Raw genomic sequence first — 18,322 nt, forward strand, 5'->3', positions numbered from 1 at the left:
CCTAGGTCATAAAAAACATTCATGCTAGTCAACAAATCTTGGATTAATGTATGCAAGGTACTAGAAAGGCAGAGATCTATAAACTCTGTTTTTTCTAATATGAAGAAAGCTACCACTTTTGAAATGAATAAAATGGATGACAGAGCTAGGGTCTCACACCTGTAATCCCAGCAACCAGGGAAACTGACCCTAAGATGCCTTTGTGACTGGCTGCGTTCCAAGGCAAACCTGAGTTTTATAGTCTCAAACTGTCTGTTCCCAACATTCCCTCTAATTTGCCATTATACCTTACTGGTTTTCTTTTAATTAATCTGGAAAGTATTGATCTATTTGTTTGTTTACAAACTTGTGCTAGGATTGAACCCAGGACCTTGTCTTGCTAGGCCATTGGGCTACAGCACTAGCCTTAAAGAATTGACAAGAGAGCCATGTGTGATGGCACACACCTTTAAGGCCAGCAGAGACAGGCGGATATCTGAGTTTGAGACCAGCCTATAGAGTGAGTTTCAGGACACCCAAGGCTATATAGGGAGGAAAAAAAATTGTCAAAAATTGCCAAGGCAATCTCAAGTGAAGGCTTCTTCTTCGTCCTCGTTTTCTTCGTCATCGTCTTCTTCTTTTTTAGATTTATTTATTTATTATATGTAAGTACACTGTAGCATTTCAGACACCCCAGAAGAGGGCGTCAGATCTCATTATGGATGGTTATGAGCCACCATGTGGTTGTCGGGATTTGAACTCAGGACCTCTGGAAGAGCAGTCGGTGCTCTTAACCTCTGAGCCATCTCTCCAGCCCCTTCTTCTTCTTCTAAAGATTTAATTATTGTATGTAAGCACACTGTAGCATCTTCAGACACTTCTTGCTCCAGCCCAAAGATTTCTTTATTTACTATTTGTAAGTACACTGTAGTTGTCATCAGACACACCAGAAGAGGGTGTCAGATCTCATTACAAATGGTTGTGAGCCAACATGTGGTTGCTGGGATTTGAACTCGGGACCTTCGGAAGAGCAGTCAGTGCTCTTAACCACTGAGCCATCTCTCCAACCCCTGGCTTCTTATTTTATTATTTTGTTTATCTTATTTTTTTTTTGTCAATTCTAGGAAAGTGAATCTAGGTGAGTACTCCAGCCCCAGCCCTCCCCTGCTGTTTGAAGACTTGCTACCTCCCTCTTCACCACTGCACCATTGCCTTTTCCTCTAGGTATGCTACACCTGACATTTAATGACATTTCAGTTAGGCATCTTTAAAACTTTAAAAATTACATTTATGAGAGAGAGAGAGAGAGAGAGAGAGAGAGAGAGAGAAAGAGAGAGAGAGAACACTTGCTATGTGTAGCACATGGAGGTCAAAGTTTCTATTGTTGTGATGAAACACCATGATCAAAAAGCAAGCTGGAGAGGAAAGGGTTTATTTGACTTACACTTCTGCATTGTGGTCCATCATTGATGGAAACCTGATCAGGAACCTGGAGGCAGGAGCTGATAGACCATGAAGGGTGCTGCTTGCTGCCTTTCTCCATGGCTTTCTCAGCCTGCTTTCTTATAGAACCCAAGACCACCAGACTAGGAATGGCACCACCCACAATGGGCCTGGCCCTTTCACATCTATCACTAATTAAGAAAATGCCCTACATCTTTGTTTGTTTGTTTGTTTGTTTTTTTGAGACAGGGTTTCTTTGTGTAGCCCTGGCTGTCCTGGAACTCACTCTGTAGACCAGGCTGGCCTCAAACTCAGAAATCCACCTGCCTCTGCCTCCCAAGTACTGGGATCAAAGGCGTGTGCCACCACCACCCAGCAAAAATGCCCTACATCTTATGGGGGCATTTTCTCAATTAAGGACCCCTCCTTCCAGATAACTCTAGCTTATGTCAAGTTGACATAAGACTAGCCAGCCTGGTCTACAGAGTGAGTTCCAGGGCAGCCAGGGCTACACAGAAAAACCCTGTCTCAAAAAAACAAAAACAAAAACAAAACAACAACAACAAAAAGACTAGCCAGCATGGATACCCTGTAGGAATTAGTTCTCTCCTAACATCATGTTAATCCCAGGGATTGAATTTAGGTCATTGGATTTGGTGGCAAGTGCCTTTACATACTGAGCCATCTTGCTGGCCTTAGTCGACCATAGTTATTTATTTAGATTTGGTTTTTCAAGACCGGGTTTCTCTGTATAGCCCTGGCTGTCCTGGAACTCACTCTGGAGACCAGGCTGGCCTCCAGCTCAGCAATCTACCTGTCTCTGGTTCCCCAGTGCTGGGATTAAAGGAGTGTGCCACCACGCCCGGCTCAATCTAGTGTCTTTTTCAAGACTGAGATGGTACAGGGACTTCACAAGCACTGCCTTGTTTCCCTGGCTAACTCAACTGTTTTTTCCACATGGAATCGTATTCATGTCTTGTTCATTTGTTTGAAAGAAAATCTGTTTTGTTTTTCAGGTTCATGGGTGTATGTGTACATCAAGGACAGTTGCATGCACTTACAGAGGTATGACGTCATAAGCGTGCTGAAGTAGCTTCTTTTCCTCTCTGTCAGCATCTATGATCTGTTTTACTCGTGCATATAGGTAAAATGCATGTGCAATTATATTTACATTAAAGTGGCAGTAAGTTTGTTCATTGCCTTGGGACAACAGCCTTAGTGCCTATGCCTTAAATTCCTGTGTACTTAATATTTGGTGAGTGCCCTGAGAACAGAAGGTGTTCTGGTATAAAACTGGTTCTTCTCTGGATTTCTTCTCCCTTCCGGGTGAGGGGTGGCATGGCTTGACTGTAAAGCCTTTCCTGGCAGCAGATTCCCGGACCTTGGGAAGTGTTTGCTGTAGAGATCTGGAGTCTCCTGCTCTGGGTTCCTGGTCCTTCTTCTTATTGCAGTCAGTGGTACAGGTGGGTGGGGCATTGTGGTGTGGTCACCTTGGAGGACCAAAGCATCTGTCTCAAAAGCTTCCCAAATTCAGATGCCAAGTCAGTAGGTGCAGAAAATGCTTGATTTCTTCTTGGAAACACTCCTGGAGTGTGGATAGGTTCCATATATGTTCTTTGTTTTGTTGAGACAAGGGCTTGCTGTGTAGCCTCTGCTGGTCTTCCTTTCTTCTGCTTCAGCTTCTTGAATGTGCAGTCCCTTACCTCCACACCAGGACCCACATCTGTATTTTTCTTTGCCACCATTCTTATCTGTTTGTTTTTCTGTCTGTGTGTGTGTAGCTACATGTGGGCCACAACTTCAGGTGGAAGTTGGAGAACAACTTTCAGGGTTGGTTCCCTCTTTAAACTATATGGGCTTGAGGAATTCAGCTCAGGCATGGTGGCAAGCACCATTAACCACTGAGCCTCTCACCAACCTTGTCTGTCTGTCTGTCTGTCTGTCCGCTTCTCTCCCACCTCACCTTTTTTGTTTTTGTTTTTTGTTTTGTTTCGTTTTTTGAGACAGGGTTTCTCTGTGTAGTCCTTGCTGGTCTGACACTCACTCTGTAGACCAGTGTCTTTTTTTGTTTTGTTTTGTTTTGTTTTTTGTTTGTTTTGTTTTCGAGACAGGGTTTTTCTGTATAGCCCTGCTGGCTGCCCTGGAACTCACTCTGTAGACCAGGCTGGCCTAGAACTCAGAAATCCACCTGCCTCTGCCTCCCAAGTGCTGGGATTAAAGGCATGCGCCACCACTGCCTGGTGACCAGTGTCTTTTTCATTTTTACTTATTTTGTATATGTGTGTGTCTCTATCTGTATCTGTATCTGTGTCTCTGTCTGTCTGTCTGTCTGTCTGTCCCATGGCTCAGAGGACAACTTTGTGGAGTTACTTGTTTGGAGGGGATTCCAGAGAGTGAATCTCTCTCTCTCTTTCTGTGTGTATAACTTGTGGTAGTCCGGTCTTTCCACATTGGTTCTAGAGATTGTACTGAGGTCATTAAGGCTTGGTGGCAAGTCCCTTTACTTACTGAGAAATCTTACTTACTGCCTCCACCCCATCTGTGTGGTTAAAAGCTCTCTTAAAGAGAACCAACTCACAAAAGTTATTCTCTGATTCCACACATGTGAAACAGCACATGCCATCTTTCCAATAACAAATTACTTTAAAAATTCCTTTTTTCTAAGCAACTTTCGTCCCAGTATTTGGGAGGCAGAGGTACCCAGGTGGTTCTCTGTGAGTTCAACAGTTTCAGGATAGACTGGGCTACGTAGAGAGACCCTGTCTCAATGCCTTCTGCCCCACTCAAAAAAGAGATTCTTAAGCATCTAGGCTTGATAGTCTTTGTTCTAGAATATTTTCACATTTCCCATCAAGAAGTATGTACCAAAGTGTAAAAGTGAAGAAACTTAGGAAGGAAACTTGTTTAATGGAATTTGCAAGAGTATTGGTTTCCTGTTGAGTTGGTGCCTGGTGATAATTGTCCTTAATGCCTTAAGAGAGTGCCCTGTGTCCCGGGTGTGTTCTTTTCTCAGTTACTGAAAGCTAGAATGTAGACTGTCAGGCCAGTCCCAAGCACTCAGGTGGAGGCAGGCCTGGTCTACACAGTGAGTTTCAGGTCAGCTAGGACTATGGAGTGAGACCCTGTCTCAACAGAGAAAAAGAGTAAAGAATGATAGTGGGGCGTGGTGGCGCACACCTTTAATCCCAGCACTGGGGGGGAGGGGGGGCGCAGAGGCAGAGGCAGGCGGATTTATGAGTTCATGGCCAGCCTGATCTACAAAGTGAGTTCCAGGACAGCCAGAGCTATACAGAGAAACCCTATCTCAAAAAAAAAAAAAAAAAAGAGTAAAGAATGTCTTGATGGAAGGAGTGGTGAGGAAGAGCATGGCCTTTGGCATCTGACTGCCTAGGTGTGAATCTATTTGTGCCTCCATGGTGTTGTGTGTTAGTGGAGATATTGATAGTTTTGCTGAAAGGAACTGAGCCCTGGGGCATTTTACCTTTAGTAGGGAGAGGTGTAGACGGGGAGGCAGGAAAAAAAAAGCTGGAGAGCTTGTTGGTCTAGAATGGAAAAGAAGGAGTTTCAAGGAGGAGGGAGTAATTAAATGTGACAAATGTTGCTGATGAAAGGGTGACCTACCTAGGACACTGAGAGTATGAGATATAAAATGCTCATTTACCACAGTGCCGTGCTTATAAAGATTGCTTAATGCCCACTAACCGTTGAAACTTGTATTTCTTAATGTAACATCTCTGCTTTGAATTCTGGTTTGTCTTTGTTTTTCCTATGTTTCCATTACTGTTAAATCTTGAAAAGCTTTTTACTGAATTTATGTAATAGAAGAGACACATTTATGGAAAGTATTGTTCATTAAATTCTCCAAATTCATATGTTCAGAATTAGCTCCCCAGATCTACAAAGATTTTCTATTTCTGTTCTGAGAAGTAAACCTACACATTCTTTTTTAAAAACAAAAAAAAAAAATTTTTTTTTGATTCTTTGGGAATTTCATAGCCTTCCCCTTAGAGGTCAGCTGGGCAAGGAGGCTGACACCTGTAGTCCCAGTTCAGTCTTTTAAGGTTGTTAACTTGGAGGAGTTTGTGTGGATTGCTATGTGCTTCTGAGCTGCCTTGGTCAGACTTACATAATCTTCGAGCTTAAAGTGAAAGGAAACTCTATGGGTTCAGTGACCCAACTCATGCATTATTTATGAACAGGAGCAGCGAGACCCCGATTCCAGTTTCTTGGTGTGCTGTGATCTTGCCAGTTGTCTCTTCCCTCCCTTGTTTTTGTGTGGCCTAGTACAAAGTATTCCTCTGTCCTGAGCTGCCTTGAGTAGGATGCAAGGGCTGCCAGTCCTTCTGTGTTAGGTTAACGCTGGCAGCAGAAGCACGTGTGTCTTTCAAGCATGGGGCAGTTCCAGGGAGGCTATTGTGACCCATGGTAAAGAAGACTACTGGGCTGGAGAGATGGCTCAGTGGTTAAGAGCACCGACTGCTCTTCCGAAGGCCCTGAGTTCAAATCCCAGCAACCACATGGTGACTCACAACTATCTGTAATGATAAGTGAATCTCTTCTGGGGTGTCTGAAGATAGCTATGGTGTACTTACATATAACAATAAATAAATCTTAAAAAAAAAAAAAGACGACTACTAAGAATATTAACTATAGTAGCCTGTGAGGATCAGAGATCCCTAAAGGACTAGACATGGTGAGCACAAATAACCTATGAGGAGGAGAGTGCTAGGATATAGCTCAGGGCTAGAAGGTCCTAGGTTCAACCCCTAATACCAAAAAAACCACTAGGGAAACAAATCATCACCACAACCACAAAACTACAAAGGGAGAAGATTTCACTGTTTACACAGACACCTGAGTGAGTCTGCTGTGGGGCAGACACTTTGCTAGTCCATCTACAAATTCTAGTGCAGCATGGTCTACATAGTAAGTTCAGGCCAGTTAGAATTACATAGCAAGATTCTGTCTGAAGAAAGCACAGATAGATTGGGGACGCTTCAAACAAAAGCATGTAGGACACGTCTGTCTGGCTTTTCCTCATTTCCCAGTCCTATCTTGCTATCGTTTTTGTCTTTCTGTTTACATTCCTTTCCACTTTAACCTCTGTGATGTCATTGTATGCTTAGGTCACTACTGATATTTTATAGCTGGTTTTCCTGCCTCTATTATTTTCTTTTGTTTTTATTGTTTTGACACAGGGTCTCACTATGTATCTCTGGCTGTCCTGGAACTCACTATGTGTAGACCACACTGGTCTATAACTCAACAGTCTACTTGCCTCTGCCTCCCTAGTGATGGGATTATGCCTTGCTTTCTGGTTTTCTTGACATCATTTTGATATGACCAGACTGGCTTCATCAGGAATAACTAAAAGTTAAATGCTTCTGTTTCAAATTTATTTAGATTCCTGGATCCTGTATAATCTGTTTTCAGAATATGATCCCCCTTTACATGGGTATTTTTGCTGTCTTCTATATACTCTGATTTATAGGTCTTAGAAAGTTTTTATCTTTTTTCTCTCTTATTCTCTAAGCTGTGTCAAGTCCCAGGTTCTCTAATGGAGCTTAGCTTACTGGATAGGACCTATAAAAATACCCTGTGCAACTAGGGCCTTAGTACACATTTAAGATGTATTCATAGCTATGTAATGAGACTCAATTCTGTGAAAAGTTGGCCCCAGTGGTGGAGGGGACGCCTAAAAAATATCGTTGAGTGGCTAAAGAGATGGCTTAGCTGTTATGAGAACTTGCTGTTCTTGGGCAGTTTACAGCAGCCTGTGACTCCAGCTCAAGGGGATATAACGCCACCTTCTGGCTTCTGCAGACACCTGCGCACATGTGACATGCACTCATGCAGACACACATACACACACAAAATAAATCTTTATTTTAAAAAGTGGTATGAGAGCCGGGTGTGGTGGTGCATGCCTTTAATCCCAGCACTTGGGAGGCAGAGGCAGGTGGATTTCTGAGTTTGAGGCCAGCCTGGTCTACAAAGTGAGTTCCAGGACAGCCAGGGCTATACAGAGAAACCCTGTCTCGAACCCCCCCCCAAAAAAAGTGGTATGAAATGTCACATATCCTTTCATAATTACAAGTTTAGTCTTTGTAAATTTATTTATATGTATGGGTGTTTTGTATGCATGTATGTCTATGCACCACATGCATGCCTGGTGCCTATGGAGAGCAGAAGGTGCTGAATTCCCTAGAATTAGAGTTACAAATGGTTGTGAGCTGCCATGTGAGTGCTGGGAACTAGACCTCAATCTTTTGGAAGAACAGCCAATTGTACTCTTAACTGCAGAGCACGCAGCCTTGTAGACCTGTAAGAACCTTAGCTTTTACTCAGGGAGGGTTGTGACGTCTCTGGATGTTTCTGGATAAACAGCTGACTTGATGTGTTTGAGTTTTAACAGAACCATCCTACCTTCTGTGTGGTGAATTCCTGAAAAGGAATAAGAACAAAAACAGGAAGAACAGCTAAGGGGCTTGTGCAATAAAGTCTGCAATGGAGGCTGGGGGTGTAGCTCAGTGGTAGAGAGAGGGCTTGCCTGGTATTTTTAAGGCCCTAGGCTTGATCTCCAGCACTAAAAAGAAAAATTGGACTGGGGACATAGTTCAGTGGTAAAACTGGACGTAACTTCCAGTACTACAAAGAATGATAGGAATAAAAAGACCATGCAAAAAAGATGAGAAGATGATGGTAATTTGACTGGAGTGATTGATACAGCTGTTGATTATGAGTCTTTTTTTGCAAGTAGAAAATAAGTCTTCCTAACACTGTATGTGGGGTGTTAAAGAAGTCACAACTAACTCTGATGTCCCGGGCATCTTAAACACACAGTTGTGAATGGCAGTGGGGAAGATGATAGAAGGTACCAAATAGGAGATGTCAAAAAAAGAGTCATTCGGGGGCGTGGGATGTGCCTGAGTGGTAGTGTGCTCTCCAAGCATGCACGAAGCCCTGGGTTCATGTGCCCAGCTCTGGATAAAGCAGGCTTGGGGAGACACATGTGTAATTAGCATCTAGGAGATAGAGCTACCAGAATCAGAAGTCCAGGCTTTCCGGGCGTGGTGGCGCACGCCTTTAATCCCAGCACTTTGGAGGCAGGCAGGCGGATTTCTGAGTTCCAGGCCAGCCAGGTCTAAAGAGTGAGTTCCAGGACAACTAGGGCTACACAGAGAAACCCTGTCTCAAACAAATGAATCAACAAGTAAATCTAAAAGCAAAACAAAACTTGAGATTGTGGCTGTGGCTATCTCGCTGGCCCAGCAGGTAAAGACACCTGCTGCCAAGCTTCACCACCTGAGATTAAAACCTAATCAGCCAGGTGTGGTGGCGCACGCCTTTAATCCCAGCACTCTGGAGGCAGAGGCAGGCGGATTTCTGAGTTCGAGGCCAGTCTGTTCTACAAAATGAGTTCCAGGACAGCCAGGGCTATACAGAGAAACTCTGTCTCGAAAAAAAAAAAAAAAAAAAAAAAAAAAAACCAAAACCTAGGTCCTCACAGAGGACCAACTCCCACAGGTTGTCTGCTGTGTGTGGTGAGTTGTTGTGCTTGTCCTTGTGCACATGCACACACACACACTCTGAATGTAATGTTTTAAAAAGGCTCATCTATGAATGTAGAGGAGTATACAGGGTTGTTGCTACTCCCCATCAGGCTGGAGGGAGCGATGCTCTTGAGCATGGCCCAAACAGGTTACACTTCTGATAAAATTGTTTAGGATTTGGAGATGGGAAATCAGATTGGATAAGGCTGTCAAGTGTGACCTGATTTAGTTCATGTCTTGAGGATGGGTGTGTAGATCAGTGGTAGAGGGCTTGCCAGTCATGCATGGTTCAGTCCTCAGTGTCAGCACATTGGGATACAGGCCTGAGATAGAGAGTGCCATTTGTTAACCTATAGCAGCTGGGGAGTAAAGACAGGCATTCTAGTATGGACGGGTGCTCCTGCTGAGCCCTTTTTCCTTATTCCTTATCCCTTTTTCTTTTCTTTTCTTGTCTTGTCTTATCTTGTCTTTTTTTTTTGTTTGCTTGTTTCTTTGTTTTGTTTTTCAAGACAGGGTTTCTCTGTGTACCCCTGGCTGTCCTGGAACTCACTTTGTAGACCAGGCTGGCCTCGAACTCAGAAATCCACCTGCCTTTCTGCCTCCCAAGTGCTGGGATCAAAGACGTGTGCCACCATTGCCCAGCCCCCTTTTTCTTTTCCTTCCTTCTTCCTTTTTCCTTCTTCCTTTCTCCCTTCCCCTTCCCCTTCCTTCCTTCCTTCCTTCCTTCCTTCCTTCTTTTCTTTTGAGACAGGGTTCCTTTGCATAGCCCTGGCTGTCCTGAAACTCAGCCTGCCTCTGCTTCCTGACTAGTAGATCCCCAAGACTGGGCTCTTAATTTTTGCTCAGAAAAAGTATTTTAGACCAAGTACATAGTTGGATGGAGCTGTTCTTGTTTTATTACATCTATTTGGTGTGTTTGTGTGTGCATGTACAGTCGAGTGCCATGGCACATGTGGCGGTCAGAAGACAACTCTCAGGAGTTACTTTCCTTCTTCCACCATGTAGGCTCCAGGGATTGAACTCAAGTACTCAGGTTTGTACAAAATGTATAAGTTTGTTCATTTTTGTCTACCGAGTCATCTTTCTGGCCCCCAACTTTATTTTATTTACATTTAATTATTTTGGTTGTTCAAACAAACAAACAAATAAACAATCAACCCACAGTTCTCACCATAAGGGATAGTTTATTTTGGAGCCATTTTGAGTGACCATGGCTCAGAAACATGTTTTATGTTACCCTAAATTCTATGTCCTAGCCTGGAAGCATTTTCACAAAGTTTTTATAGTTTTACAGAACAAAGACAATCATAAATCAAGACCAGTTTAAAATACATTTTTGGGTGTATCATAGGTAGGGACATTGAGGGAAGAGGGAGGCTTTGCTCTAGGGTCAAGATGCTGTCTGAGCTCTTGGATTGGTAGAAGCTATTTGCCTGCTAAGTTAATAGACTCAAAAGTTTTTTTAAAAATCTATTGTCCTAGCCGGGCGTGGTAGGGCACACCTTTAATCCCAGCATTTAGGAGGCAGAAAGGCAGAAGGATTTCTGAGTTCGAAGCCAGCCTGGTCTACAAAGTGAGTTCCAGGACAGACAGGGCTACACAGAGAAACCCTGTCTCCAAAAAACAAAAAAAAACAAAATACTTTAAAACTGCTTCAATTTATTTCATTTTTTTTATTCTTTGAGGATTTCATACAATGTATTTCGATCATAGTTACTTCTCAACATAGCTCCTCCCAGCTCCTCCCCCCATTTCTCTACACTTCTCAATCTCATGTCTTGTTTTTAGACCATTCATTGACTTTTACTTTATTTAGCATTGAATTTGACAAACTCTGCATTATTAAAAGTCAAGCAATAAAATTTGAGTTTATATAGAATCTGACAAGTTTATTTCTAGAGCACTATGGGGAAAAATATCAACTGAGAAAGAGATGTGATTGCCATATGCAGATAGTCCTGGCCAAGAGGGAACTAAACCTGCAGGTGAGGTTCCAGATGTGCTGTACACAGAAGTGCAGGTCACTCTCTCTGGGTGGGAGGGCTTTCACTTAGTGGGAAGGTTGGCAAGATGGCAGGAACTCAAAGGCATAATTAGAATGGTTTCTCATTTTCCAAACAGTAATGGAGACATTTAAATCATGGGACTAGGATAAGAACACCCTAACCAGAGTAGGCTCATTGAATAATTCTTGGTTAATATGTACAATTTTCAACAATTTATAATAACCATTTAATCCTAGACGTTGAGCCATTGCTAAAATACAGATTTACCAGGGCCACACCCTTCAAGAAAAACTGCCTGTTCTCCGCCAGAAGCCATCAACCTTCAGTAGTTCCTCAGTTAGGGGTGTGGGCTCAGGAGCCCCTCCTCCCTCCACATTATTAAAGTGTTAACTGGCTTGATCTGGTTCTTGGAGGCACCACAGTTTGTGTGACTGCTGGAGCAAAGCATTCCTGTTGTGTCTAAAAGACACTGGCTTGTTCCAGTTCTCATGGCTCTAGGCTCTTACAGTCTTTCCACCCTCTGTTCAGTGATGGTCCCCAAGCCTTGTGGTGTTGCAGACAGTGACAGCTTATTCATTTATTTTTAAATTGTTATTTTTGTTTCCTTGTTTATCCATGCCAGATAGGTTAGTTAGGATGCCCACAGAGCCCAAAAGAAGGCTGGATCCTTGGAGCTGGAGTTAGAGGCAGTTGTGATTCATCAGACATTGGTTCTGGGAACCAAATGAGTCCTCTGGGAGAGAGCAATTAGTGTTCTAAGAACTGAGTAATCTCTCTAGCCCCCGCTTCTATTTTACTTAAGTGCATTTAATTTTTTTATTCAACAGTTTATTGGTGAATTTATATAGGCAAAGAGGCTCAAACCTGTGATCTTAGTTCTTGGGAGCCTGAGGCTAATGGATTGTAATTATTTTGTTAGTAGCAAAGATATTCAAGGAGAGACACTTGTGCCCCTCCCTATGGTTTTAAGACTATTGAGGCACTGGGCCCCCAGGAATTTCTTGCTGTGAGAAGCAAATGGCAGAAGCTCTGTGCCATCGGATGAGGAACTGGTTTCCCAAGAGACTAGAGAGTTCTGACTTGTTAACCACCTGGCAGTAGAGACTGGAGCTGAGACATTGTGGGTCACCAGTGGGTATGACTGTGCCTTGGCCAGGACTGCATACCTTCTGCCTTCATTTCAACCTAAACCACATATTAGGACCAGAAGATGGACTTGAGGTGGTGGGAGTGGGGTGGCAAAGGAGGAAATGGTGTGTAGGGTCATTGAACCTCTTTGTTCCTCTTCCCAGCGTGGCCACTTTGAAGAAGTCTCTCTTCTTGGCTATTCACTGTTTTATTGAGGACTGGTGGTCAATCCTAGGTTATTGGAGCTGCTAGGGCCTGACCCTAACAGCTTTGATAACAGGATCACTATAGCCAGTCCTGGGTATGTAGTGAGTTCCAAGCAAGCCCAGGGCTGTAGAGCAAAACCCATTTTCCAAAACAAAATTTAAAGTCACATTGTTTATCTTTCTGGATCCTGTTAAATAGGCACCTCCGCTGCTTGCCTTGGGTTTGAAAGTTCAGAAATAATTGGTCTCTACCATTAGATTTTTACTGTGCTTAGCAGGAGTAGAAATATGTCCAAGATACAGAAATGGCACTAAATACGAGATAAGAGTATCAGGAAAAGGCCCCAGCCAGCTTGGAAGGACAAATAAAAATTGCACAAAGAGAAGGATATGGGAAAGCAGAGCAAGTTCAAACACTTATTCTGAATATGTTATGGGTTAGTAAAAGCTATTTTGTAGCCAGAGCTAGTGTCCTCTCTTTCTTGACTCCGATCAAGCCGGCTTTAGTGAATCTCCTGGAGCGGCCGTTGAACAGTGGCAAACAGGTCTCAGCGGATGTGCCCATGTATGCTTTCCCACTGGCTATGGATGCTCCAGCTGAGAACAGGAGGCTCCTTTGGAGCATAAGCCTCCCACAGGGCGCTCCTGGGGCGCCTGTCCTGGAATTACCCAAGCCAGTAACAAAGCTTTCTTTTCTTCTTTAAAGCAAGCCAGCGGGGTGGGATGTCTGCTAGCCTTTGTGCTGAGAGCTGACCAACAAGCATCCAGTGGCTAGCACAAAAGCATTGTTAGGCTACAGTGAAAAGTAGGCCGGCACTCAGGCCCCTCTCTTTAGAAGACCCATCCAAAGAGCAGGGGTCCAACAAGCCTGTATTTGGCTATTTTGACAGCAATACTAGTTTTTCATTTACTGCTGACACAGTAGGTCAGATAGGATCCTGGGCTGTCTTTCTGTTGCTGCTCTGAACGTCTCAGTCTGGAGATTCCTGAGTTGCCTTTGACTCTTTTTCCTTGGCTAACACGCCTATTCTCAGTCATAGTTGGGGGGCTGGGAGGGCCGGGGGCTGGAGATGCAGCTCCACACTGTCTCCCTTTGCATCCTGAGTTTCTTAATAAAAGATTATCAGGTGAAATCAGGATTCTTGACTTAACTTCAGAAAGGATTTTAGGAAGAGCCAGTATGAAGCAAAGTTGGAGTTTATTAAAAGGAGATCTTAGCATAGGCTTAAGCAAGGGGGAGGGGGGTGTTAATAGGGAGATAGGAGAAAGAAGGTTAGAGAATCACACTATTGTATTTACAATAGCCATATATACCATTTTGGTGGGTTCTGAAGTTGTATCCTCAAAGACTTGCTAAGGAATTGAGATTAGATCTCAGGGTGCCTCTTGGGGTGCTTTGGGTAGGATTTCAGTTGGTGAGATCATAGTGTGCTTGGGAAGTTAGGATGCTTTAGATGAGCTGATCCTGCTTATAAGCCATCTTTTGTTGTTGTTGTTGTCTGAGTCAGGATTCCTCTGTGTAGTCGCAGCTGTCCTGGGACTAGCTCTGTAGGCCAGGTTGGCCTTGAACTCAGAGAGATCCTCCTGCCTCTGCTTTCCAAGTGCTGGGCTTAAAGGTGTGCGCCACCCAGTTTAAAAGCCATCTTATAGTAAAGACAAACTAGGTTCATTCCTGTTTACCATTAAACCTGTTTCTCAGGGATTGGGCTATGTGTGCCCCACTAGTAACCTTAAGTACAAATGGTTCTGTACTGCCTGTTCCAGGAAATAGCCAACATGTCTTGTTTTAAAAAGTTTATAACCATCTTGGAATCCTATCTTTGTTTTAAAAGGTTGTTATGCCTACTTCACAATCATGTCTTTGTTTTGGGAGGTCGTTATGACTAACTTGTTAGGCTTGCGTTTTGCCCAGCTGTCCCCTATTTGGAAGCCCCTATCCCTGAGCTATAAAAATCTTGCCCTGCTGAGCTGGTGGTGGTACATGGCCTTTAATGGAAGCCCTTGTTGGGAAGCAGAGGCAGGCAGATGTCTGTGAGTTCCAGGCCAGCCTGGTCTACAGAGTGAGTGCCAGGCAATCCAATTATACACAGAGAGACCCTACGGTGAAAAACAAAACTAGCTAGCAAGCAAGCAAACTGCCCCCATCCCCCCACCCTCCCCCCAAAAAACCAAAAAACAACCAAACCAACTTTGTCTTCCTCTTGCCCTATGCTGGCCTATTGAAATCCACCTTAGGGGTGGCAGCCTGTGTACAGGAATAAAATAGCTTGCTTTAATTAATTTGGTCATAATGATTTGGGTCAGTGGTCTTTCTTCTTACATCTTTGGGATTAACGTTTTAATTGCAAACAAAAGGTGATGGCTTCATTTGTGAGATACCCAGAAAATATTTAGGAAAGGATTAAGGCTGTACTCAAAGTTATGTACCCTCAGGCCCTACAGCATGTTTATTGCCATTAACAGTCTTCTTTGAAACTGCCTCTAAATAAATGGAGTGTTATCTCTATGTTGGCAGTCTTCACAGCAAATCTTACTGTGGTGGGTTTTTGTTTTTTGTTTTTTGGTTTTTTTTTTTTTAGATTTATTTATTTTTTTTATTATATGTAAGTACACTGTAGCTGTCTTCAGACACTCCAGAAGAGGGAGTCAGATCTCATTACAGATGGTTGTGAGCCACCATGTGGTTGCTGGGATTTGAACTTCGGACCTTCGGAAGAGCAGTCGGGTGCTCCTACCCACTGAGCCATCTCACCAGCCCGTGGTGGGTTTTTTTAAAGCATTTTTTATATTTATTTACTTGCATATTTATATGCATACATCTTACATTTTTTTAAATTAATTTGTGTGCACATATTTGAATTCACACTCCTGTCTCAGCCTCCTGAAAATGGTGGAACACCATACCCAGCCCCAAATGTTCTTTATAAAATGCACTCTCTGTTGTGTTAGTCTACAATGTGAGTGATGTAGAACACAGCTCTGAGGGCTGCAGAGCCAAATCGAAGTGCCGACAGGGCCAGTTTCCTCTCAAGGCTGTTGAGTCCTTTGCTTCCCTTGACTCTCGTGGGTGTTACCAATCCTTTGTGTTCTTTGGCTCATAATGTGTGAACCCAATTTATGCCTTTAATATCATAGGACATTTTCTCCAGAGGATCTGATGCCTTCCTCTGGCTTCTGGGGAGTCAAAACACCCATACATAAAATAGTTTCAAAATTTAAAAAAAAAAAAAAAGTAGACAGTCTGTGTAGTATGCGGGCTTTCTTACCAGACTAAAATTTAGTTTCATCTTAACTCTTAGTTTCATCTCCTCATGTCTAGTCACTGTGCTTTCTTACTCTGTGGTTCTTTTGCCTTGGCTGTCTTTCTTACTCCCAGTTCTACCTATGGGTTATTAGGAAATGGAACTCCGCCCTTTACAATTAGTGAATGTAAGGTGGGGGTGGAGCAGAGAAGAGTATTTCACTGTAAAGCATGGACAAATGTGCAGGTTAAGTGGTTAATAAGAAAGGGTTTGTGGGCTGGTGAGATGGCTCAGTGGGTAAGAGCACCTGACTGCTCTTCTGAAGGTCCGGAGTTCAAATCCCAGCAACCACATGGTGGCTCACAACCATCCGTAACAAGATCTGACTCCCTCTTCTGGAGTGTCTGAAGACAGCCACAGTGTACTTACATATAATAAATCAATCTAAAAAAAAAGAAAGAAAGAAAGGGTTTGTAAACTATTCTCAGAATTATGAGGGGTTTTCTCGTTGTTGAGATGAGGCCTCAGGTAACCTCAAGCTTGCTGTATAGTGTAGGCTGGTCTGGATTTCCATCCAGTTCCTCTGCCTCTGCCTCTGCCTCCCAAGAACTACTTTTAAGTGTGTTTGCCTGTTTTATATTCATGTATGTCTAGGCACCATGCTCTTTCCTGGTGCCTGCAGAAGCCAGATGAGGGTGTGAGGTCCCTTAGACCTGGAGTTACAGCCTGTTTAGAGCTACTGTGTGGGTGCTGGGAATTGAGGCTGGGTCCTCAGGAAGAGCAGCCAGTGTTCCTAACGGCTAAGCCTTCTCTTTGTTCCCATCTGCTGAAGTTTTCAGTTTTAGTCCAAGAGTAATAGAAGATCATTGGATAGTTTAACACTGGAGTAGCTTTAGATTGGCATTCATTGCAGGAAGATTATTCTGGTGAGGTATATATTATATATAAATAAATAAATTTCCAGTGCTTGTGAGGCAGAGGCATAAATATTGCATGTTCAAGGCCAGCTTGGGCTACCATGCCTTCTAGATGTGATCTGGATTGAACTGTGAACTAATCTTAAGTGTTTTCACGTAATAGATTTTTCAGTCTTTGTTTGGTTAAATGGATAGAATGTACAGATGTTCTCAGAACAGTCCTGCTACTTAGATGGCCATAAGTGACTTCGGCCACACAGCTGCCAGCATTTACCCCCTTGAATAAGTGCTCTGGGTTTAGGCCAGATGAGTATATTTGTTGAAAAGTAGAAACGAATTCAAGAGTCTGAAAGGAAAGAGCTGGGCTGGTGGCATATGTTCTTAATCCCAGCACTCAAGAGGCAGAGGCAGGTGGATCTCTGTGAGTTCTAGGCCAGTCTGGTCTAGAAAGTGAGTTACTGGACAGCCAGGGCTATACAGAGACACCCTGTCTAAAAACAAAAAAACAAAGAGTAGTCTTAGAGCTCTCTGGTGTAGCTCTGTTAGTAGAATGACTATTAATCAGCTAAGCCCTGGGTTTGATCTAAGAAGCTCATAAAACTGGCTATGGTGAGCTGCCTTAACTCCAGCATTTAGGAAGCAGAGACAGAATATCTCTGTGAAGTTCTGGCTAGACAGGGATATATAGTGAGACTTTGTCTCAAACAAACAAGCAAGCAAACAAACAACAACAAAATGAGAAAACCAAAAAAACCAAACTAGGTATGGTAGTGCATACCTATATAATCCAGTACTTAGAAGGCAGAGGCCAGTAGATAGATCTCCATGAATTTGTGACTAGCCAGGGCTACCTGATGAGATCCTATTTCAAAAAGCTCAAAGCAAGGACCCGGGTTCAGTTCCAAGCACCCATACCAGGCTGCCTGTCATTCCAGCTCCAGGGGGATCTGATGCCCTCTTGTGGCCTTCATGGGGACCTGCATTCATTTTCACAAAAACAGATATACACATATAAATCAAAATAAAACAAACAAAAAGTTTAGATTATTTCTAAAAATTAACAAAACAAAACAAAACAAAACAAAAAAAAACCCAGGGTCTCCCTAGCTAACCTGGAACTCACAGAGATTTGCCTGCCTCTGCCTCCTTAGTGCTGGGATTAAAAGTGCACACTAGGACTGGAGAGATGGCTCAGTGGTGCTCCTTCCAAGGTCCTGAGTTCAAATCCCAGCAACCACATGGTGGCTCACAACCATCCATAATGAAATTTGACATCTCATCTGGTGCATCTGAAGACAGCTACAGCGTGCTTAGATATAATAATAAATAAGTCTTTAAAAAAAAGTGCACACTACTGTACCCTGACCATTAGTTTCATTCTTTTGAGAAAGGGTATTGCTGTGATGCAAAGGATGGTTTTAAATTCATAGGCTCAAGTGTTCCTCCAGCCTCAGCCTATGGAGTAGTGTGGGACAGACAGGCAGATTGTCATCATTATTGTTGTTTGACATACATACGGTATCACTATGTAGCTCTTGGTTAGCCTGGAACCCTTAGATCAGGTTGGCTTTGAATTTACAGGGTTTACCCTTATTATCCAAGCACCACCAAAGACAATCCCTCAATACTAGTACACTGGGTATTAGCTTTTCTTTCTTTCTTTCTTTCTTTCTTTCTTTCTTTCTTTCTTTCGTTCTTTCTTTCGTTCTTTCCTTTTTTGGGGGGGTATTAGCTTTTCATTTGTTTGGTTTATAAAGACAAGGTCTCACTATGAAGCTCTGCCTATCCTGGAACATAGACCAGGCTATCCTTGAACTCAGAGATCTCCCTACCTCTGCTTCCCAAGAG

At 43.1% G+C, this 18,322-nt stretch overlaps 1 protein-coding gene across 3 annotated transcripts in view; it reads left to right on the forward strand.

The window, feature by feature from the left end:
- The window catches only part of Tesk2 (testis-specific kinase 2), an 83,340-nt gene that overhangs the window by 48,453 nt on the left and 16,565 nt on the right, over nt 1-18,322 (forward strand). For 2 of the 3 annotated variants that reach the window (XM_030253443.1, NM_146151.4), the window contains one exon: nt 2,439-2,487. In XM_030253443.1, coding sequence (XP_030109303.1) covers nt 2,439-2,487 — 49 coding nt within the window. Of the gene's footprint in view, nt 1-1,103; nt 1,204-2,438; nt 2,488-18,322 lie in introns of all 3 variants that reach the window. The other variant, XM_006503008.4, reaches the window with a different exon arrangement.

The sequence above is a fragment of the Mus musculus genome, chromosome 4, assembly GCF_000001635.26.
Source record: "Mus musculus strain C57BL/6J chromosome 4, GRCm38.p6 C57BL/6J".
NCBI classification, from domain to species: domain Eukaryota; kingdom Metazoa; phylum Chordata; class Mammalia; order Rodentia; family Muridae; genus Mus; species Mus musculus.